The 22726-nt window shown below is 40.3% G+C and overlaps 2 protein-coding genes and 1 long non-coding RNA gene across 4 annotated transcripts in view; 1 reads left to right on the plus strand and 2 right to left on the minus strand.

Annotated features, from left to right (window-relative positions):
- Fbxl5 (F-box and leucine rich repeat protein 5) overlaps positions 1-4568 on the plus strand; it is a 34082-nt gene extending 29514 nt beyond the window's left edge. Inside the window, exon 11 of the mRNA XM_048364054.1 lies at positions 3812-4568. Within this exon, the coding sequence (XP_048220011.1) occupies positions 3812-3888 (77 nt within the window). The 3' untranslated portion in view covers positions 3889-4568. The remainder of the gene's footprint in view (positions 1-3811) is intronic.
- A 1499-nt stretch (positions 4569-6067) lies between these two features.
- Cc2d2a (coiled-coil and C2 domain containing 2A) overlaps positions 6068-22726 on the minus strand; it is a 66368-nt gene continuing 49709 nt past the window's right edge. For both annotated transcript variants that reach the window (XM_048364204.1, XM_048364203.1), the window contains 9 exons: positions 21403-21579; positions 17082-17285; positions 16453-16542; positions 15952-16065; positions 13804-13938; positions 11300-11422; positions 9758-9816; positions 8197-8374; positions 6068-6844 (listed from right to left, as the gene is read on the minus strand). In XM_048364204.1, the coding sequence (XP_048220161.1) occupies positions 6656-6844; positions 8197-8374; positions 9758-9816; positions 11300-11422; positions 13804-13938; positions 15952-16065; positions 16453-16542; positions 17082-17285; positions 21403-21579 (1269 nt within the window). In that variant the 3' untranslated portion in view covers positions 6068-6655. The remainder of the gene's footprint in view (positions 6845-8196; positions 8375-9757; positions 9817-11299; positions 11423-13803; positions 13939-15951; positions 16066-16452; positions 16543-17081; positions 17286-21402; positions 21580-22726) is intronic.
- LOC125364604 lies at positions 19985-21388 on the minus strand. Its single transcript, XR_007213540.1, has 3 exons — positions 21108-21388; positions 20931-20945; positions 19985-20387 (listed from the first exon to the last, which is right to left on the minus strand). It is a non-coding gene; the product is annotated as an uncharacterized LOC125364604 (long non-coding RNA).

Consider the following 22726-nt stretch of genomic DNA (forward strand, 5'->3'; position numbering starts at 1 on the left):
TAAATTTCATCTTGCATGACTTGGAAGGGTGACTTGTCACGCACATTCCATTCATTTCAGCTAGTCACTCTTAAAGCCATTCTCTGGAACATTTTTTTCTTAAAATGACTCATGGACAATCTGGAAATGTTAATATTTTATCCAGTTTGGAAGATTGACACCATTTTTCAAAGCACTCAGCTTGTACAGGAAGTATTTAGTGAATGCTTAGAGGCCCCCTCTTTATTACTACTATTTTTCTTGAAAGTACTAGTATATTTTTAGTGTATGGTCTTATAGTGATAGGAAAACATATTTAGATAGCATTTTATATTAAATATTTAAAAACAATATTTAACTTAAAATGTATTTTGTTAAAACATAATACACTTAATTAACTACCAGGTTATTATCTAAAAGAAGTAAATTACTGGTATGCATTAGTTGTAAACTAAAGTAGAATGATATGTTTCCTAAGCACTGGCAGAGAGTTTGGGTTAAATAACTCAGTTGTCAGATGTTTAAACAGTGTGTTGAGCAAGACAACTTGGTACGAACTGATAAAGTTGTTACTTTGATTCTTTCAGATTATTTCCTATGGATTTAAATTTTGTTTTTTTGATTTGAATATAAAGATTGCTTAGCCACAATATTTATAAAGTCCTTTGTTATCTAAGAGTGTTCTTTAAATAACACAGTTTAGAACCCTGAAGAACATTTGAACAATAATGGCAAATAAACTATTTGTACAGATTTGCATTTCCAAGCATGTATAATATATAAATTAAGATAGATTAGCTCGTAGTTCTGAAGGTGACCCAAGTCTCAGATGATTTGCTCTCTTATGTTTCTAACTTAAGTTAAAGAGGAATTAAAGGTAAGTGAAGGTAAGTGCAGATATACACTAGCATGAATAATATACAGTAATAAATATAGCCAGAAATGTCAATAATCAAAATGTGAGGAAATAATAGCTACTTTTATAGTTCTTCTCCTAATATTTTAAGTGCTTTGTTATAAGATTTATTCTTTACTATGATTTAACTGTTTTAATTAAATTGTATATTTTCCTATTTCTATGTATTCTTTAGTATAATTTAGTCTGTATATATTATAACTATTTGGGTTCTCCTACATTTAGAAATTTGCTGCTGATAATTCAGGTATTTAAAGAGAGCCATATGTTTAACTGTTAATGTCTATCTACTTGATAATGTTGGAAATCTAGAACATCATAGTCACATTTCTTTCTGATAATGCCTCACTCTCTTTTTTTTGCTATCCACTATTCTCAATTCTGACAGTTGTTCTGGAATACTAAAGTCTTACTGTTAATGATACTTTACAATTTTGATACTTTTCCCCTTGAAAATGAGTTGCTGTACTTCACTTTGACTGCTTCCAGCCATTACTTATGCTTTTTTTCTGAAGCTACTGTTGAATCCATTCCTATTACCCTTCCTTCTTTACCTTTCTGTCATTTTTTTTTTTTAAATAGGGTATAGTCATGTGGGTGGCCCACACAGCTGTTTTCCCAGCTACTTGGGAGACTAAGGCAGGAGGATGGCTTGAGTCTGGGGGTTTGGGACCAGCCTGGGTACCTATGAAGAGACACTGGTTCTGGGGAAAACTATAAGACACATTTTGAAGAAGTTTTGAGTGTTTTAGTTTCAAAAATCCAAAGTCTTTATGCTTCTGCTTCTACCTTAAGCATTTGAGACATGGAATTTCATTTGAATAAAATGATAATCACACACTCCTTGTCAAACCTGGAAATGGAGGCATTTCCTAAGATTGTCCCATTGGAGCGAGCAGTGGGGCATGGGGCAGGGCCTGTTTGGGAGAAGGGCACTAAAAGATGGGGAGTGAAGCAGTGATCATATCAAGGCGGTGCCAGAGGTCGGGGATTGTGTGGTACGTAGGTAAAGGAGGATGCGTGCTCAAAGGGAAAACTGGTCTAGCTCTGATGGTGGGAAAAGAATTCCAGAGCGTAGCATTGCTTACCAGGGCATTTCTAGTTGATAAAGTATGTACTTAAAAAAAAACAAAAACTTTACTGTTAAGGGGACTTAGTTGTATATCTTAATTTTTGAGGCAAGTTAATCTTAGCAAAAGTGCTGCTTTATAAGTTTTAGTTTTATGGTTTTGTAAATTTTGACTGAGTTTTTTTTTTTTTACATTCAACTCTTATTGAAAAACGTGGAATAGGTTGTCTTCATTAAATAAAAACGGGCTGGTAGCTATCTAAATTGAGGTCTGTCCCTATGGAAAAAATGTAAACCTAAGTCCACATAGGCTGTCAGTTGCCACAGTTCTAAGTGTGGCCTCATCTCTTCAACTGCGCAAGGCCCATTACTGAACGTGCTACCATCAACTCGACGCGAACCCCAGCATCCCGTCAATATTAAATACAAGCATTTGAAAATACATGGAAAATATAACCTATTGCAATTCTGCATACATCTATAAAATTATTTTTCTTAAAGTTAGGTGGTGTCATTTCCATCATGAACTGTATCAATGTTGTACTTCAGGGACTGTATCCTAAGACATTTTCCATTTTCTTTTGTATATGCTATCTTGAGAGTACCAGTTAAAGAAAGTTTCTGAAAGTATGTATAACCTTGTTGTTCACTCATCAGTAATTACTTTCTTTCAGTGGTATTAACATACTTGCCTTCCTTTACAACGAAGTGCTACTTTAGAAACAAAACAGTGCAGACTTAAAATAAGTTTATGAGTTAAGCGAGGTACCTGATGTTTTAGTTACAATATGTTTTATGTGTTCTGCAATACAGTTAATGTCATTCTTCATTTTGCATTGCCTTATCTCAACTGCAAAATTTTGGCTTTCTAGAGGTTTCATCAAGAACTAGTTAACCACACTATTTGTTCATGATGCCAGCATACTGAGACTTCAATATAATAGAAACAAGTGTTCCACATTCTCTTTTCTTGATGAAAACTGAATCTGTACTATGAAACCTTTATTTTTTAATTCCTACTTATATTCACTAGTGATGTTTTATCTAGTGTTTGGGTAACGTGAGGCTGGATAGATGACAGTTATTCTAAAGATAGCCTTTTTTAAATCTCTGTAAGGGAACCACAATTTTTATTTATCTTAGATAGTCTAATGAATTATATACTTAATTCTAAACATGTGATTGGGAGTGGCTACAAATGTTCAGTAAAAACATTGGAAACAGCTGGGTGCTGGTGGTTCACGTCTGTAATCCTAGCTACTCAGGAGTCTGAGATCTGAGAATCACAGTTCCAAGCCAGCTGGGGCAGGAAAGTCCACTATACTGCCACCTCCAATTAACTACACCAAAAAGCCAAAAGAAAAGCAGTGGCTCAAGTGGCAGAGTGCTAGCCTTGCGCAAAAGAGCTCAGGTCCGGGGAGTCAAGTGCCAGGACTGGCACAAAAATGCAAAACAAAAGGTTGGTTCTTTAGCTGACTGACAGGATTGTTCCTCCCTTAATTGTATTTCTGGGGTGGATGTTCATTATATATGTGTATATAATGTATCTGGTGGTAAATTAGCTTCCCAGTTTTACCTCTGTATTGTCCTCCTTTCTTAGATTCTTACTTTGTTGGATCATTGCCTAAAAGTTCTTTCCCCTCTTCTATTTCCTTTTAAACTACAAATGATATTTAAAGCCAAGCGGTTATTGGCAGTTTGTGTCTGCTTAATTTTTTATACACTCATTCGCTTTTATTTTGGTGATATAAACATAGTAAAACTTTTTTTTTCATCTTTTTTTATAAGAAAGCGTTTATATGATTGCCGAGAAATTCCTCCTTTCACATTCTTCTGTTTTCATGCAGGTCCTCATGCTGATACCGCCAGTGGATGCCAGAATTTGCAGTGTGGTTTTCGGGCCTGCTGCCGCTCTGGCGAATGACCCTTGGCTTCTGACCTTTGTCTACTTCATTTAGCAGAGCAGGCTTCCTTTCATGCACTTTACTTATAGGACATTTCTTATCATCCCCATTGGAATGTGTCTTGTTTTGGCCCCATTTCTTACAACCTCAGAAATCTTAATTTACCAGTGAATTATACAGTGTTGGTTTTTTTTTTGCAAAATACATTTTGTTTTAGAAAGGGATTAGGTCTTTTCATCAGGGTGTGAACAGTCCTACTAAGTTACTTTCAATGATATACTTTGAAAATAATGTCACTATTGCCATGCCACTTAGATTATTCTGAGTTTCAAAGTCAGTTGGGGGGGTATTGGTTCTCTGTGTAGACACTACCGAGCTTTGCAGATGTTTGCAGGCGTACATTATAAAGTTTGATTTTCAGGGCTACATATTTTGGAAACTCTTCTAACGTTTTGTTTATTTGAACAAATTCTCAGAGGGCCAATTCAAACATACCTACGTGTAAAGTCCTTGAAGAATAAATTGGCTTCTAAGTGTTAGCTCAGTGAGCTAGCAAAGAACTAGTCTGTATTTGCTTTACTCCAAGATCCTTGATTTCCACTGCTGTCTCTAAATTGTCAAATTTGGGAGAGATTTTTAAAAATTCCACAATCATTTGAAGAAATGTATAAATAAAATCTACTTTGAGGACTTTAACAAGTAACGTTGTGTTGTTATTTTATTGTAAATATCAACCCAGGTTGACTTTAGTATAAAATGGGAAGCATGTTTTGTCTTTTGAGCCTCTGGAATCACAACCTTGACCAGCAGATCCTGAGTACCATCCTGACTGTGGGCCTGGGCGTCTTCCCTGAGCTTCAAGGCTAGCACTCTACCACTTGAGCTGTATAGTTCCGCTTGCGGCTTACAATTCTCATGGACTTTCTTGCCCCTGCTGGCTTTGAATTGTGGTCCTTAAATCCCAGCCTCCTGAGTAGCTACCTGTGCCCAGCCCAGTAGCCAATCTCTTTAAGTCCTTGAATCTGTAAGTCTTAATTGCTTTGTGGAAAAAAATCATGAGAGTGAAACCTGCCATTCAGAAAGGCACATGCTGAATCTTCTTTGTGTTATGTATAATTTTAGGCCAGAAAGATGGACCAATGCCATACCATCTAAAGGTGTCATCCAAAGGTGACAGAAGAATCAGCTGATGGAAATAGAAATGAGAATTCACAATGTCAGCTGAACTAATAAGCCCTTTCAAGGGATGAGGTGCTGTGAAAGTACAGTATCTGTTGACACTATAAAGCTGTATCTTGCGCTGATGGCTTTTTTTATTTTGATTTCATTGCTGTTAATATTTGCAAAATAAAAGATAGAGCCTACTAGTTTCTTGGTGTCCTTTAGGGCAGCTGTATAAGCAGACCATCTTTTGAGGATTTTTTGTTTTGAGGTTATCTCTTAAATTTAAGTCTTGTCATTTTGGGGGTTAGGTTAGCCTTATATATAGGTTTTCCTTTTAAAGTAAGAACTACATTAGTGTTACCAACGGAACACCATCTGTCTCACAGAAAACATCAAGCAACATTAGGAGATGATTTTCGTTGTCACAGTTGGGCCGAAGGGAGAGGGATGACATTTTATGTACATCCCCAGAGAGTCCATACCTTTACTACTTCTTAATGATATAGTGTGATACAATGTATTTGTCTTCCTTTGTGTTTCTGTAACAATACTACAGATTGGGTAGCTAACACATGGGTTTCTCTTCATTCTGGAGGCTGGAGAGGTCAAGGTAAGCCCAAATCCAGTGTTGTGGGAGGGCTCTCTGCCTTACAAAGGGCTACCCTTTCTGTGGTGCTGAAGGTCTCAAGGTTTGGGCTCAAGGGCCTGGATTGAGATTTGTGCTCAAGGCTAGAATCATTCTACCACGTGAGCCACAGTTCTACTTCTGGCTTTTTTTTGGTGGCTTATTGGAGATAAGACTCTCCACTTTTCCTGTCTGGGCTGGCTTTGAACATGATTCTTAGTTAACTGTTTGCCTCCTGAGGATCTAGGATGATAGGTGTGAGTCACTGTGCACATGCCACCATCTTCAGGTATTCATGTTTCTATGCAGAGGCGGGACGCGCTCTTTACGGTCTCTTGCGAGAGCACTGAAGCCTTGAGTCTCCCTCCCACCAAGGCTGTGTCTCCTGCGGAAGGCTTCTCCCGGTATGCTGGAGATAAGGGTTTAACGTATAGAATGCCAGGGTTTGATTAGGGGGGCTTTGAGGAAAGCCACAAATACTTAGTCTGTAAGAGCATGTTATAACTGCTTCCCCTTTTGGTGAATATTTAAATATGGTCCTTTTCTCCCCCCCCAACAGTATATTTTAATGGGATGCATGTGTAGGTGTACCCCATATTTTTTGTAGGGTAGGAGATACTGAGCCTTAGGAAAATTTGATAGAGCCAAGTTGTGTCTTCTTTGCCCAGAAAAAGTTATAAAACGTTCATTAAGGCAACTGAACAGTGTGGTAGATAGTGTGCTGGACAGGCACAGGAGAAGGGGGGTCCAAGTTCAAGCTCACAAGCAGGAAGTCATAGAGGCTGCAGTCTCGTTGTCCCTTAACTGGATGATCACATTGAATTCAGGGTTAAAGTGGTAGAGACAAGGCTGACTACTCAATCAAAACACTGATATTTTTGTACACTTAAAAACAGCCAAACTTTTATTTCATTATTCAAAAATATTTTCTGGTATCCGTACAATATAAAAGTATTCTTGTTGTAGTTTTACATGATACAAAAAGTACAAGGAAAAAGTTACCTGTTGCGTATAAGGGAGGCAACATAGATCCAAACAGACAAAACATTTTTGGGATATGGGTGGATGTAGACAGCCAAAGCAAATTCCACATTAGGAACGTCAATATTATGTACTCCAGTGCTATACACGGCTTCAATTAAAGGCTTCACCTCAGAATAAGGCATGTGAAGAGGAAATCCAGAGAACTGGGGGGGAAAATCCATTTGTAGTCATTAGTGAGGTTGGAAATAACTTTTTTCTCATGTAATCAATATAGTAAGTAAGCCTTTCTGGATTGCAAGGTCATTCAGCACTGTTCTTTCATCCAGGTGTATATTAGCAATACAGGAAACGGAAAGAGGTGTCTACTGGTGTAGAATGCATTGTAGAACGCATTCTTCACTGTTCCTTTCACCTGGTAGCTTCTAGAATGCAGAAAGACTTAGGTCTTTCTGCAGACCTAGGTAAGCTAGTCAGTGCCCTCCACTCTGAGCTCTGCAATTAATTTGCAGGGGTGGCCTTTCAGTTAAAGGCGTGGTGGCACCCAGCTGCTCAGCTCTGAACGGTATGTGTGCAGATGCGCCTCATGACCTGCTCTAGCGTTTGCTTCTCAGAGTGTGGTCAGCTGGAGGATGGTGTCCCAGGCGGGAGAGCACAGCGTGGCTCACGCCCGATAGCTGCTCGTCTCCGCATTGAACGGTGAGCCCACGGATGTTCTGCTCAAGTTGGCTTATGCTTGCTGTTAGTAAGTTGGAAACATTCCGAGAACCTTGAGTTTCACTCAGCGCATTTTAAACTAGGGAGCCAGCAAGCTTTACTGTCTTAGTTATCCAGCTGCCTCTAAGTTCCATATAGTTAGAAGGTAAGAAAGTGCAGTAGCAATGGGCAATAGAGAGGATATGTTGTCTACTGATGAGAATTTTTCTTGGTGAACAGCGATCATTGTTAAGCCATATCTTTAAAAAGAGAACCTCACTGAGTGTTTGCTTTCACCTTTATGTATAGTCTAGTCTTATGTGAAATCGCCAGCTATTTTTATTTTACTGGTACTTGGGTTGTATTTCGTAAAAGATGTTACATTTCATAGGGTCCTTTTAGAAAAAAATGTGGGAGGAATTTTCTTTGTTTTCTTTCTTTTTTGGTCAGTTGTGAAGCTTGAACTCAACTCAGGGCCGGGGTGCTGTCCTGAGATTTTTTTGCTCAAGGCTAGCGCTCTACCACGTTGAGCCACAACTGCACTTCTGGTTTTCTGGTGGTTAATTGGAGATGAGAGTCTCATGGACTTTCCTGCCCTGGCTGGCTATGAAACATGTTCCTTAGATCTCAGACTCCTGAGTAGCTAGAATTACCAGTGTGAACCACCAGCACCTGGCAGGTTTTCCATTTTATAGCGGCATTTTGTTATTTAGTAGTTGTTTTACTACGATTTGAGGGGGGAAAAAATCACATCTTTTAGTCTACACTGTATACATTATGATTCCCAAAGCCACTCAATGGGGGTAATTTCCTGTTAGAAATGAAGGCGGAGTGCTGGGTGCATTTGAGCCATCGTGCTTACCCTGTAGTCTCCGAGCTGTCTGAGCAGTTCTGCTTGGTGGTCATCTTCCACGTCCTCTCCTTGGCTGCTTTCCAGAAGAGGCAGGAAGTGACGCAGCGTGGAGGTACAATACCTGTTCCACCGAGTCAAGTGGCGTGGCCTCCAGTCCATGATTTTTTCTTTTAGGATTTTTTCAATCCTATTCATGGAAAAGAGACTATTATTTTTTGGTGATTTGACTTCAGTGAGGCTTGTGTAGTGGGGTTTGGGTGATGACGTGACTACATTTTTGTTGGTGATGTCACGAGTTACTTTCTGGGAACCGAAAAGTTATCACATGTGTTCCTTAAGGATTGTGTATTTGTTGGGATGGGAAATAAATCTATGAATTGAAATAGAATGATGCCAATAAAAGATTCTGAAAATATCCCCCAGAAGCTAGCCCTGGATGACCAGAGACCAGCTAAATTCAATACATTTAGCAAGGTATCTTACTATAAAATATTTCATTATTTTATTCATTGCTGATACATAGATCTAGACTGAGGCTTATGTTGGGAGCTTCAAATATTTGTAAGGCTTGAACTCAGGGCCTGGGCTTTGTCCCTGAGCTGCTTTTGCTCCAGGTGAGCACTCTACCACTTAAGTAAGCCACAGTGTCACTTCTGGCCTTTTCTGTTTATGGGGTACCGAGGAATCGAACCCAGGGCTTCATGCATGCTAGGCAAGCACTCTACCACTAACCCACATTCCCAATCCTGAAGTCATCATTATTTTGGGTTTCCGAATGGCCTAAGTAAGAAAGTAGATCAATTACCAAACACTTGAATATTGGAGGAATAAATGATAGTAATGAATAGTGTGCTAAAACTATCAGGAGAAATACCAGGTTTATAGAGATTGATGATTCTATATATGGCTTGCAGGTTTTATGGAGAAATTGGGAGTAAATAACTGTTTTCTAGTAATGTCTTGAAAAGAATCGCAGTTAATCTTGTGTAACTTGACGTTTCTCATGCAGCATAATCCAACGGAAATGACACAGGCTCTGAAATTCAAACGCTCTCTCTGTAGTCTCAGACACCCCATTTTACGCTTAAAAGACAGGCGGAATCTCAGTTTCCACATTTGTGAAACTGGAATAATAAGTTCCAATTTTACAAGAGTAGAAAAAGGATAGACTCCCACAGGCTCTGACTGGCCTCCTTGGATTAGGTTCATAAACTGGCTAGTGTTCTACAAACCACTAATTGGACAAAAGAAGCCTATTGAAGCTGTGGATTATGATGTGTTCCAACAGGACACATCGCTGCATGATTTTAAAAGCTCTAAACTGAGGTAAAGCCTTCGGAGGACGGCATATTACTCGTGTTCACCTCGGTGTGCCCTGCCCTTCCCCTCTCCTGATGCTACCTTGGGATTTGGAGAACACATCGGAACTTGGTATCTATAAACGTGAATTAACATTTAATTGCCCCAATCATTTCATATTGATCCAATCCGGGAGTTGTTGAAGGTTTGGTCTTACACTGCTAGTGCTGGGATTACACGTGGATTTGTGGGTTTTGATTATGTTACTTACCTGTCTTGCAGCTCAGCAGCAGCCGCTTTGTCTGTGCGCTGGTAAATTAGTTCTTCGGGCTGTAAAAGAGAAAGCTGTTCAGAAGCACTACAGATCGCGCACACTTAATTTCAGTAGCTGTGCTTTTCTATTCCAAGCTTATTTTAAATATTTTTTTAAAAAGCTAATAAATATTAAGACAGAAGGGATGTATAAAGGATGCCAATAAACCCATGATGAGCTGTAAGGTCACAATAAATTGCCGGGCTCTGTAGAACTTCCTCAGTTTCATTTCCCTTCTTCACCCACCACACAAGTAACTATGACCTGAGGGTTTTTTTTTTTTTTTTTAACACTTCTTCATCCAGCAATTTGATTTACCTCCACAGATGACAAGGATCGGAATATGGCTGTGAATATCAGTCTTAGATTTATTTCATTGTAAGAAAAGACACACAAACTATTACAGTGTGCATATGATTTCACTGCAGACCCATGTACTCTTAGCCAAATGGATTGTTATTTTATGAACGTGTATTTTGCTTTTCCTTACTCAACACTGACATCAGGAGTAATAGAAATCACATTTATATAGAGTGCTTACCAAGATTCATTTACTACAAAATATTTTTGTGTACTATAATTTATCTCTTCTATCATTCCAATTCTTAATGCTGTTTTTGTTTTGTTTTAATTGATGCCAGTCCTGGGGCTTAAATTCAGTGCCGGGGCATTGTTTATGAGCTTTTGTACTTAAGGCTAGTGCTCTACCATTTGAGCCACAGCTCCACTTCCAGCTTTTTGGTTATTAATTGAAGATAAGAGTGTCACAGACTTTTCTGCCTAGTCTGGCTTTGAACCATGATCCTCAGATCTCATCCTCCTGTATAGCTAAGATTACAGGTGGGAGCCACTGGCACCTGGCTCTTAGTGCTATTTTCAAGCCATGTTCTTAGAGAAAAAAGTTTTATATATATATATCTCAACTTCTCTAGGACAGTTGATTTTCGAAGCTTTTAAAAAATATATGTGTTCTATTAAAATATAAGCTCATACATTTAGCTATCAAGTGAAATAAAAATTTTAATAAAAATGGCCATGCTTACTACGTTTAGTCTACTTCTGGTTGGGACTCTAATTTTATGTTCCCATAGTGGATTTTTAAAAAATGCTGCATATCCAAGTCACTACCACTCAAATGATTTAAGTTGCCTCCAGCTGAAGACCTTACAACTTGCCCTTAATCCTCTTTTGTCTAGACCCAAAATAGCAAAGAAAATCCCCATTAAAATGGAAGGCATATTATGTCACTCCTGCTCAAAGTACTCCAGTTGTTTCCTTGTTACCTAAGAAGCAAAGACATTTAAAACATATGTACTAGTTACATTTGTGTGTGCGCATGCACACACACTAGTTAGTGTGAATTTGGCTCAAGTAAATTTAAAAGACAAATAGTATTGTAAATATTTCAGAGTAGAATTGAGGGCCAGGAAATACCAATTCCTTAAAAGAATAATTTCATATCCCTTACTTTATGTTTAATTGTTCATAAAGGAATTATACCTGAACACTGGAAAGGCCGGGGTATGGAAGGCTTCTTGAAAAAAAAGATTTCCATAGCTTAGGCCTAGTGACATCAAAATTTATCCTTAGTGGCGAGTCATATTGTTGAATGTTAAACCAAACCTAAAAAAGACGAAACCACATTAGCGTGTGTGTGTGTGATATCGAGGGAGGTAACAGAGAAAACCAGTGTGAACGTGGGTTGTACACCTGGTTATTTTTTGATTTTGTAAACTGTTCATTTTACAGTTGATCTGTTCATAGAGCTCATTGACCAGATTTCCACAGTTTTTTTTTGTTGTTGTTATTTTTGAAGGTTAGGGCACCTTACTGTTGATGGTGGGTTTGGTGAATTAGGTAGTTCCTGATTATAAGGAAAGGTTCTGGGGAAGACAGTCAAGACCCTTCCTGTCTCAGGCCAGCCCGCCCTGCTCCCGCCCTGGGCACCCCCTGATGGAGTGCCTGGTCTACTTCTTCATTCTCACAGCACCATGCAGTGTCTCAGGTGGCACTTGTCCAACTGGGGACGTGAGATACAATGGTTCTAGGACTTGCATTTGAATTCGGGCTCTCACATTTACTGACTGTGACCCCGAATGATTTATTAAACTGTGTGCCTTGGTTTCCTCGTCTATAAAACGGATTAAAAAATAGTAACTACTTCGTAAGGTTGAATAAGGTCAGTGAGCTTATAACGCATCTATATGTCCTGGAATAAGCATTTATCATTACTACTTTCTATGTTTTGTAATCTTCTATCTACTCATCTGTGTCCTCACTCAACTAGTATTGTCTCAGCACACTTACCATGTCTATTATTTATCATTTTAGTTTTAACTTCTGGCATAGTTCCTAGACTATAGTGGTCACATTTCCAGGCACAAATGGAAAATTTATCCACACCACACGTTTAAGCAAGTAGTAAAGTGTTTACTCAAGATACTTAATCAAGTACCTCCTCAGTTCTGATTCAGTCTGAAGTAGTGAGTGAAAAGAAACCGTGTCTGTGGCTGAGTCAGAGGACACGGCAGTCACCAAGTGAGTGTATGGAACATCAGATGAGGGTGGATGCTACGCTAGGACGCGGTCCCAGCCCTGGTCCTTCACGCCTTCCTGTCAGCAGGTGTTTCTTTCCTTCCACTAAAAGAGACAAAAACATACTTCCCTCCCCCTTCACTTTTGGCTTGTAGACTCAGTGGGTGCATCTGTTCAGCCTGTGAGCCGAAGCTCCAAAGGCTGTGTGTTCCTACTTGCACTCTGTGCCTCTTCCATTGTCTTCGCTCCAAGTCTCAGGATAAACACACAAGATGGCAGAGTTGTCTTGCCACTGCTCGGGGTAGCCGAGCTGCCCAGCTTTGATTAGCCAAATGAAAAAACCTAACTGTGCACTAGTGTACCAAATAGTGAACTAAAATGGGACTCCTAAGGTGGAAATTTACAGTAATTTAAGGTGAAAACATAATCTGTAGTAGAGATGGGGGAAATTAAAGACAGTTTTGGGGTGCTGTGGCATAAATTTTCTTTAACTTCAGGAGTAACCCTAAAATATAGATGAGCTGCCTTGAAAGGGTATATTCTCCAAGTACTAGATGTTATAATTATTTGTTACTTTTAAAAAGTATTTTTATGTTCTACAAATATCTATGTGCATGTAAATATAATTTATAAATAAATAAATACATCGGCAACACGTGTAAATACTCAGAGTGGAGAGATCAGTAAGGGAAATGGTCATTGTAACACAGCTAGGAAGTGGAGATGTGCCTATGTGTTTGGTGCCTTTTAGCAGTTTCCCTATTTATTTCTCACAGACACTAAATAAAGTACTGACTTGATAAAGCACGGACTTCACTACTACCTCCATTTTACCAGCGAAGAAACTGAGGGAATGACAGATTTGGAAACTCTTCCAGGCTCATACTAGTAAGTGATGAGTGAAGTAGAAGTTTTAGCTCTAGTATTCTGACCCTTTGACTAATGTGTTTAGCCAGTGCTTTATAGAACAGCTCTCACACTGAAACCAAACAGACCCAGATAGTGTAGCCAAAATCATTTGAGGCTATAGAAGGCCAGGTGGCACATGGAAACTTCCTGTAATCAATGAAGAAACCCAATCTTTTCAGGTGATTGATTTCCTATGTTGACTTCTCAAAACACTACAAATTGGGCAGTGGAAACTATTTTAGAAGCAAACACTCAGGATAGAGCTAGCATAGGAACTCTGGTCCTCTGAATCACATACTCTCTCTCCATTTTTTTTAGGTTTCATTCTGCTTCTGTGCAAGTCAGGTAAATAATTGAAACAAAAGGTTTATTTAGGTGACTTAAGTCTACCCTGTGATTGACATACATTCCTTCAGTTGTTCTATGCATATGTGGGTATTCATTTATATTTACATAATTTTGGCTATACAAGATATTTAAAATCAGTTCATCAACTTAAAAACAACATCAAGAAAACAATAGTCAACCAATTGAGTTGAAAAAGAAATGTCATTACTCACATTATCTGGGCCAATTAAACAGCCCACACTTTTCAAGGGACAGAATGTATCAAATTGCCCATAAAAATGTCCACTGCAGGGATTCCATATTAAATAGTGGTTTTTCTCCCAAGTTAGCACATAGGCGGTTGGACCCTGAAGGGAAAAGCCATTGAAAACAGCATCCAGTTAATTAGGCAATTAAGATCAATAGTAGGTTGCATAAATTATTATTTTTGTTGGACATCTGACTTCTAAGATCCCACAGTGTAGAAGTTCTTTAACACCCTCTCTCTCCCTTCTTGCATCTGTTAGTGTAATGTTGACTAAATAAATATCGGGGGTCACTTTTCCTAACCAGCATATCTTAAAATTCACTGAAGGTGTGTGTGTGTGTGTGTGTGTGTGTGTGTGTGTGTGTGTGTGTGTGTGTGTGAGTTTACCATACTGGGGCTTGAACTCAGGGCCTTGAGCTCTCACCGAGCTTTTTTTCATTTAAGGCTTGAGGCACTCTACTTCTGCTTTCTGCTGATTAATTGGAGATAACAGTTTCTTAGACTTTCTTGCCTAGGCTGGCTTTGAACCTGGATCCTCAAATCTCAGCCTCCTCGGTCGCTAGGATTAAAAGTGTGAGCTACCAGTGCCAGGCAAGAACTCTTATTAATGGAAATAGGCAGTTATCAACATTTTTTGTATACTTCATTAATCAGAGATAAATCATATGAAAACCAAGAGTTACAGGCCATGGAACTAATAGTTGAGACCTCTTCTTTTTAAAGGCAATAGAATTGCCATTTAAGGACATAAGCTAGTTAGATCTGAATATTTCTACTCACAAAGCAACTTACATCAGTGATCCACTTATAACTATACAAATGCAGAGAAGGTTTGAAAAGACACATATCAAATTGTTCAGAGTGAGTGGACCTGGGTAGGAAGACTAGTAGCCTCAGGGCTTAGAACCTGAGGGCCTTTTGCTTTTTATTAAGAAGATTTTGTATTATTTGATTCCTTTATTTTGAATGGGTATTCATTTACTGTTCATGCGTGATTTCATTGATGCTCCAACAGCTTTGGAGTTATGAAGTGACTGCGTGGTGTCACATGACTAGTGATGAGTAGTCTCAGAACTCTGAGCCTGGGCCTTGTGTTTTCCTTGCCTGATACTGTTTTCTTTTGGGGGGGCTGGGACTCCTGCTATCAAATTCCAAGGATTCCCAGAGCTCCTGGGCCTCTGAAGCCTCTAGATAAGCTGCTTCTACCAGCAGGAAATTTCTAACCTTGTCCTCAGAATTAGCTCATTGTGCCCCAAATTTGGAGATAGTTGCTGTGTGCTAGGGAATAAAATTCTTATAGTCAAGAAGTCATCAATTTCATAAAAACAGCAGCGATAAGCCCAAACTATAGTTGCTAATGTTCTTTTCTTCTCCTCGTGGTTATTTGGTTCGTTCCTTCTTGCTTCTCTAGGACAACAGAAGATGCTTATAGAATCTGTATGCATGTTGGGAGAGAGATCTAGCTTTATCCTATCTCTTTGAATCCATTTTTACAAGGAGCATGAAGAACACGAGGTTATCCGGGAGCTGGTGACTCACATCTGTAAACCTAGCTACTCAGAAGGCTGAGAGCTGAGGATACAGGTTCAAAGCCAGCATTGGCAGGAAAGTCTGTGAAAGTCTTTTCCCAATTAACTACCAAAAAAAGCAGGAAGAGGAGCTGTGGCTCAAGTGGTAGAGTATTAGCCTTGAGAACAAAAGCTCAGGGACAGTGCCCAGGCCCTGAATTCAAGCCCTAGGAGAACACACACACACACACACACACACACACACACACACACACACACACACACACACACACACACAGAGCAATTACTACAGAAATGAAAAGGCTTGGAAATACGGGCAGAGTGAGGCTTATGCTGAAAGGACTGAACCAAATTAAAGCTTAGGTTGGTAGATGGCAAAGGGTCCAGGTTTGCCAAAAACAAAAACAAAACAAAACAAAACAAAAAAAACCCTAAAGTGCTGTTGTAAAACTGTTTTCTGTCTGTGGGCCAGTTTTCAAACATCTCAAAAGACTGTTGTGAAAAAAGTCCTGTCCGTGGTCTGGTATGTACAAGCGGCTGAGACAACTCTCTGCATCTGCTGAAGCGGCCTTGCGCGGTCTCACCTCCGGAATAGCATTCCCCATCAGCAGCCAGGCCTTCTTCCCCAGCCACAGGAAGTAATTACACAGCAGTACCGCGTGCTCTTCTTCATCTCCCGCCAGGAGATCAAGGAATTGCTGACAAGAAGAAAGGAAAAAGCAAACGTTCTCTGGACCGATTGCTCCCTCTCCATTGGCCATGCAATGTTTTCATTGTGGGTATAGTACACTTTTTAAAACTTAAAAAATGTATTTTTTTTTCCAGTCCTGGGAATGGAACCCAAAGCATTGCATGCTGTATATAAGGCAAGTGCTCAGTCGTGGAACTACATTCCCAGTCCTTTTATTATTATTATTTTAAATTTCGGAAATTTGGGAAAAATTGAACTAGAAATAAATTTTCAGAATTTAGCTCACCCTGTTAAGACAGATGGCCAACTCGACTGTCAGGATGAGTAACGGATGTTGCAATTTAAACTGCTACATAATTCTGTGGAAATCAATAAATCTGTGAGGAAGACTTACATCGGATGTGCTCCACAGGTCACAGACACCAGCAAATGAAACAGTGTCGGGCAAGAATGGAATCAAGGACACGTATCGGGCTACCAGTTCCTGTGCAAACCAAATTAGTTTCCAAAAAGAATGAATAGTGTGGGTGCATACCAGTTCACTAATTTCCTCTATTTCTAACTACTTAATTTAAATTACATTTAACTGTACTTCAGGACTCATGGATCTCATTTGCTTAATTTCTGATTATAATTGTTATGTCTTTTATCAATGCAAATGCCATGTGATACTTAAAAAAAAACCTATCAATTTCTACAGTTGATTGTTCCCTTATATTTTCAGTGTTCTGGATTTCCCACAGTTATTGCATATATCTATCTTGTAGTCTGTACCTGATCATGACTTACTCACTGAGAGAATAAACTAAGGATTATCATCATTCTTGTCACCTTCGGACTTTGCTAATGCAAACCTCATGCTAAACATTTTTCAATTGTTAGTTTCACCCCTAGTGATCTCGATATAGCTCGTATCCTAAGTGTTATCAAACATTGTAAAGTGGCAATTTCTTGAGAATTTAAGACATTTAAAAATACTATTTGGCTACAGTCTTCCAGCACTGATTATCGATGAACACTTACTGCAGTTGCCTGTGGATTATCGGGGTAGAAGTTCAGGAGCTCCTGGGGAGGGTTTAAAGGTTTGAGATAACGTGTAATAAAAACCGTTTTTCCACTGATGTCAATTACTGTTGGAAGGCATCGACGATTTGGAAACTTTAAGGCACATTCGGCTTGAAACTTTTCTGTTGCTTGAAGTAATTTCTCGTCTTCCTGAGACTCAAACTTAAAAAAAAAAAAACAACAAAAAAAAACATTCATGGAGTATGTCTCTGGGAGATACAATGGCCCATGCTTACCAATCCCACAGTTAACATGCACTAAATATGTGGTTTGGAAAGTATGTTTCAGTGATTGTTCTGTTTTTGTTTTTAGTCAGTTGCAGGGCTTGAACTCAAGGCCTTGGGTACTGTCCTTGAGCTTTTCTTTCTTTTTTTTTTTTTTCTTGGCCAGTCCTGGGCCTTGGACTCAGGGCCTGAGCACTGTCCCTGGCTTCTTCACCTGAGCCACAGCGCCCCTTCTGGCCGTTTTCCATATATGTGGTGCTGGGGAATCGAACCGAGAGCTTCATGTGTAGGAGGCAAGCACTCTTGCCACTAGGCCATATTCCCAGCCCCCTTGAGCTTTTCTTGCTCAAGGCTAGGACTCTAACACTTTGAGCCACAGTTTCACTTCTGGCTATCAGGTGGTGAACTGGAGATTGTTCCTGCCCTGTCTGGGTTCCAACTGCAATCCTCCCATCTCAGCCTCCTGAGTAGCTAGGATTATAGGCGTGAGTGCCCAGCTTTTATTAAGTTAGTCTTATCAAAACCGTCATGACTTGGTGTCCTTCAACATTATTTAATTACATTTATAATTTAGGAATTAGTTGGAGTCATAAAATGCGAATATACATTCCACGAGGCTTAAAGTGGAGAGACAAGCTGCCCTGTGTCAACTTTTAAGTTAATAAAGCAGTCCATTAAAAAAAAAAATCAAACAATGGGATACAAATCCTGACTGATGAACCCATGGAATAGAGGTTTGTTTTTTTATGTGTACATTAATGTTGGCTTTAAGTGAGAAGAGGGCTCACAAAACTCGCAGAGCGAGAGCTTCCCTTTTCTGGAGTCTTCTGGTATGACCCAGTGCTGTTTTCAGGGCCTTCACTTTACCGTGTCAAGGTCTTGTCAGTCAATAGGCCTTCCTCATCCAAGAGTTAAGCGGTATAAGCCCTTCTTCTGGAGGTCTAAAAGAAACGTTTCCTGCAGCCACACGGGGCACTGAAATGGCACCCCAGGCAGCCAGCCGCTGGGCAAGGACTGGAGGCCTGGCGTGACCAGCCAGGGAGTCCGCCGTGGCAGGCGGGAGGCCCAGGACTCAGTCGCACGCACCCTGCTCTTCATGTCTTCTCCAAGCTCATGCCTGATGGAGTGCTCGCTGACGGCCTTTTCCTTGCTTACGAATTCACAGAAATGGGCTGGGAATATGGCCTAGTGGCAAGCGTGCTTGTCTCGTATACATGAAGCCCTGGGTTTGATTCCCCAGCACCACATGTATAGAAAACGGCCAGAAGGGGCGCTGTGGCTCAAGTGGCAGAGTGCTAGCCTTGAGCGGGAAGAAGCCAGGGACAGTGCTCAGGCCCTGAGTCCAAGGCCCAGGACTAGAAAAAAAAAAAAAAAAAGAATTCACAGAACAAAATTATCTATTGCTTAAGATCGTTTTTTTTCTTCTTTTCCTTTTTTTTTTTTTTTTTTTTTGGCCAGTCCTGGGGCTTGGACTCAGGACCTGAGCACTGTCTCTGGCTTCTTTTTGCTCAAGGCTAGCACTCTGCCACTTGAGCCACAGCGCCACTTCTGGCCATTTTCTGTATATGTGGTGCTGGGGAATCGAACCCAGGGCCTCATGTATATGAGGCAGGCACTCTTGCCACTAGGCCATATCCCCAGCCCTCTTCTTTTCCTTTTTGAGATCAGGGATCATGTTGTAGCCCAATCTGGGTGGGAACTTTGGATCCTTTGGCCCAGCCTGAGAGCATTTCTTTCTTTCTTTCTTTTTTTGTGGGAATATGCTTGTTTGGTTTTCTTGAGTCTACACATAAAGACAAGTATTTTACTCTTTGGAAAATAATTTGAAATGCATAGATTCGTTTTCTTGAGAAGCTTGGCTTTCAGTAACAAAGCCTAAGATCTAGGATTAGCTTGAATTCTAGCACATTTGATTTTCCAGGAAGCCATCATGCCCTGTCAAAGTCTTGACAATGGGATAGTAACAGTACTTCCTTCCTTCCTTCCTTCCTTCCTTCCTTCCTTCCTTCCTTCCTTCCTTCCTTCCTTCCTTCCTTCCTTCCTTCCTTCCTTCCTCCCTCCCTCCCTCTGTCCCTTCCTTCCTTCCTCCCTCTCTCCCTTCCTTCCTTCCTCCCTCCCTCCCTCCCTCCCTCCCTCCCTCCCTCCCTTCCTTCCTTCCTCCCTCTCTCCCCTTTCTCTCTCACAAACACACACACAGTATTTTTTTTTTTTGCTATAGTTTGCCTGTTGTATTAGAACTATAAAAGTGAGTGTGAGAGAAGTGAAATTCTGTTTCCCAGAACTCTTGTAGCACTAGGGGGGAAAAAAAAACGAGGTGTGGAAGCTGGAGCCTCAGATCTCAGCCTCTTGGGTAGCTAGAATTACAGGCGTGAGCCACCGGCACCAGGTTTAACCAGTATTTCTCTCTGTGAACTAAATCATAATACTGGAAAGGAAATGGAAGTGGCCTTTCCCCCCACCTCCACCAATGTCCTAACTACAATGGAAAACTAAAAACGAGTGAAAATGGAAACAGCACAATATGCTGTGTAGCACAATAGTTTCCCATTTAACAACTTGCTCTTATGCACGAATATGTTTGGTAGAATTTCCACCCACTGCTCCATCTCCAGTGCTAAAATATGTCGTATACTGGTTTGTTCAGGAATACATGTTGACTATATACGACGTAGAATTAGGTATATCAGTATAACCTCTGCCATGTACTCCCTCCGTGACCCGGGATAAACCTTGACCTTCCTTATCTGTAAGTTGAAGACCCACTGCTTAACACATCTGTATTGATAACATACACCCAGTGTCTGACACTACTGGGGAGAGGGTAAGAACTCAAAACCTGGTGGTGGGGGATGTTATGGTATGAATTTACACATAAAGAGGTCATGCTACTCTCAGATACAACAAGGGCAGTAGGCATGAAGGCTGACCCCAATCCTACATTCATAAAGGTGTTTCCCAATGACAAAGGTTGGGGAACAGTTGCCAACGAATGGCAGATCTGGAAATTCCTGTTCCCTGGAGCTGTTAAAAAGAGTAACTGCTCTCTCATAGGGAATAATTAGCACAGGTTTAGGCTAGTCACAGCAGAGGATCACAAGAGCCCAATAGCTATGCCCTGATGAACACATACGATGATGCTAAGTGAAATGAACTCCATGTTATGGAAACGACTGTTATATCACTGTTGTAATTACTTTCAACATGCCATGTGAAACCGTAGCTTCTATTATTGATGATCCTCTTGTATGCCCTTCCTGTGGCCGTACCTTCTCTATCTCTGTATCTTATCTGAGTACATTGGAAACCGTATATACAGGTATTAGAACTAGGAAACTGAAAGGGAATACCAAAACCGAGAGACACAGGGTAAAAAAGACAAATGACTACAAAAGCAATACTTGCAAAACTGTTTAGTGTAAATCTACTGAACAACTCATGGGGGGAATGGAAAGGGGGAAGGGGAGGGGCAATGAGGGAGGAGGTAACAAACAGTACAAGAAACGTATCCAATGCCTAACGTATGAAACTGTAATGGCTCTGTATATCAGTCTGACAATAAAAATTTAAAAAAAAAAAGAGTAACTGTGCGTATTAGTTTCTTTCGTAAAAATGAATTGTGGTGACCCACGAAGGTCATCCGGCTTTGTGATCCTAAGAACTGACTCAATGCACCGCATAGTCAAGGGAGTCGTGAGAGCGCAAGAGGGAATCTCTTTCGGCACGCTTGCCAATGCATGTGTCATGGAAGAGCCACCTGAACCTTCTATCACCCTTCATTTTCATCCCCTTAACCAAATTCTTCTACAAACAGAGCCAGTCTGTCATCGTCTGGCTTTATCTGAAAGGTGACTGACTACTCGCTCGGGGAAGTTCAAGGGCACACATCTCCCCTGTGGCCGTCATCCTGGCCTCGCTGAAAGAACGATAAATGGAGATGAGGGAGGAGTCCCTGTGTATGGACAGTGCAGCCTGAACTCCCGAAAGCTCTGGCGAGCAAGCACTTCTTACACCACCCCAGCATCGGACAAGACTTTCCCAACCCTGTGCGCACACACCTTGTCTCGAACTGGCTCTCCTGGAACCAGCTGCGGCTCGATCGTAATGAACAGGGTGATGTAGGAGCCGTCGCTCAGGCTTCGGATCGCATCAAAGCCTCGTTCCATGAGCATGTTTCTCTCCTTGCTGTAGCCCAGAAGAACCGGGGGAATGTCTATTTTAAATGTTCCATCAATCTGTGAAGAAAATATGGGTGGGCAAATATTCTGATGACTTTCCCACAGAAGTTCAAAGGCAAGCGTCAACCCCTTGTTATCTAATGAACATGGTAAAATAAAAAATAATAATGCTGGCATTGAAAGCACAGTCTAGGCTTAATTGCCTAACCTATCACAGTTTCTTCTTTATTTAGCAGAAAAATGTGCCCGGTAGATAGGCTGTCTAAATTTCAAATGCTGTTTCAAGTTCCAAGTGTCTCCGAGTCCTCATTTGTAAAAAGGACATCATAGGCCCATTTTCTAGGACTGTGACAGTGAATGGATGGATGGATGAGTTAATGAATGAACAAATGAATGAAAAGATATATAAAACCTCGAGAACAGCGTCTGGTGTATGATAAATACTTAGTAAATACTGACTGGCAGCCTTTCCCTTTTTCTGGAATGTCTGGCTTTCCTTCTCTACCTTTCCAATTATCCGTAATATTTCAAGGCTTCATCTAGTGTCAGTTCTCCTGTGAATCATTTTATTGTCTCTCCACTTTCACATATACTTGGTTTCTCTTGTGTGTGGGATTAGCAGATTCTGCCAGACTTAATCTTTGCGTGTATTTGTCCTATCCTTCTTGATGGCCACTCTCTGCAAGCAGAATCTGTGGGTCACCTCCTTTTATGTCACCTTTCTGTGACACAGAACAGTGTTTTGAATCCACAGTAGGCCCTCAATAAATGCAGGTTAGTAAATGACAAGCCACTTATATAAAGAGGACTAATTTATGGAGAAGCTGAGAAGGGCAGAATGTTTTTGACTTGTGTAAAGTCAAAGCAAATATGAAACTATTCTGGGCTAGCATTTGAGGTGTAGGAATTTAAGATGGGTCTCTGAACGTGGGTGTGATTGAGAATGGGGGCCAGGTCAACTTTGGTCCAGAGACTCTTCTGTGTATCCATGTTTGGCACATTCTTAGCCTCTCTGTGCAAGATGCCAATAGCCACCCCTACAAGCTTAGCAAACAAAAATGTCTTCAGCCAGTGACAAATATTCCCTATGGGTACTTTTCAAGTCACGGGCTTTGGAGTCAGACAAAACTATTTTAACGGAAAAATGTAATGAGGTCATTCTCTAAGGATGTGTTGCGACATATAGACCATAAAAGCAGAATCA

Source organism: Perognathus longimembris, chromosome 16, assembly GCF_023159225.1.
Source record: "Perognathus longimembris pacificus isolate PPM17 chromosome 16, ASM2315922v1, whole genome shotgun sequence".
Classification (NCBI taxonomy): Eukaryota; Metazoa; Chordata; class Mammalia; order Rodentia; family Heteromyidae; genus Perognathus; species Perognathus longimembris.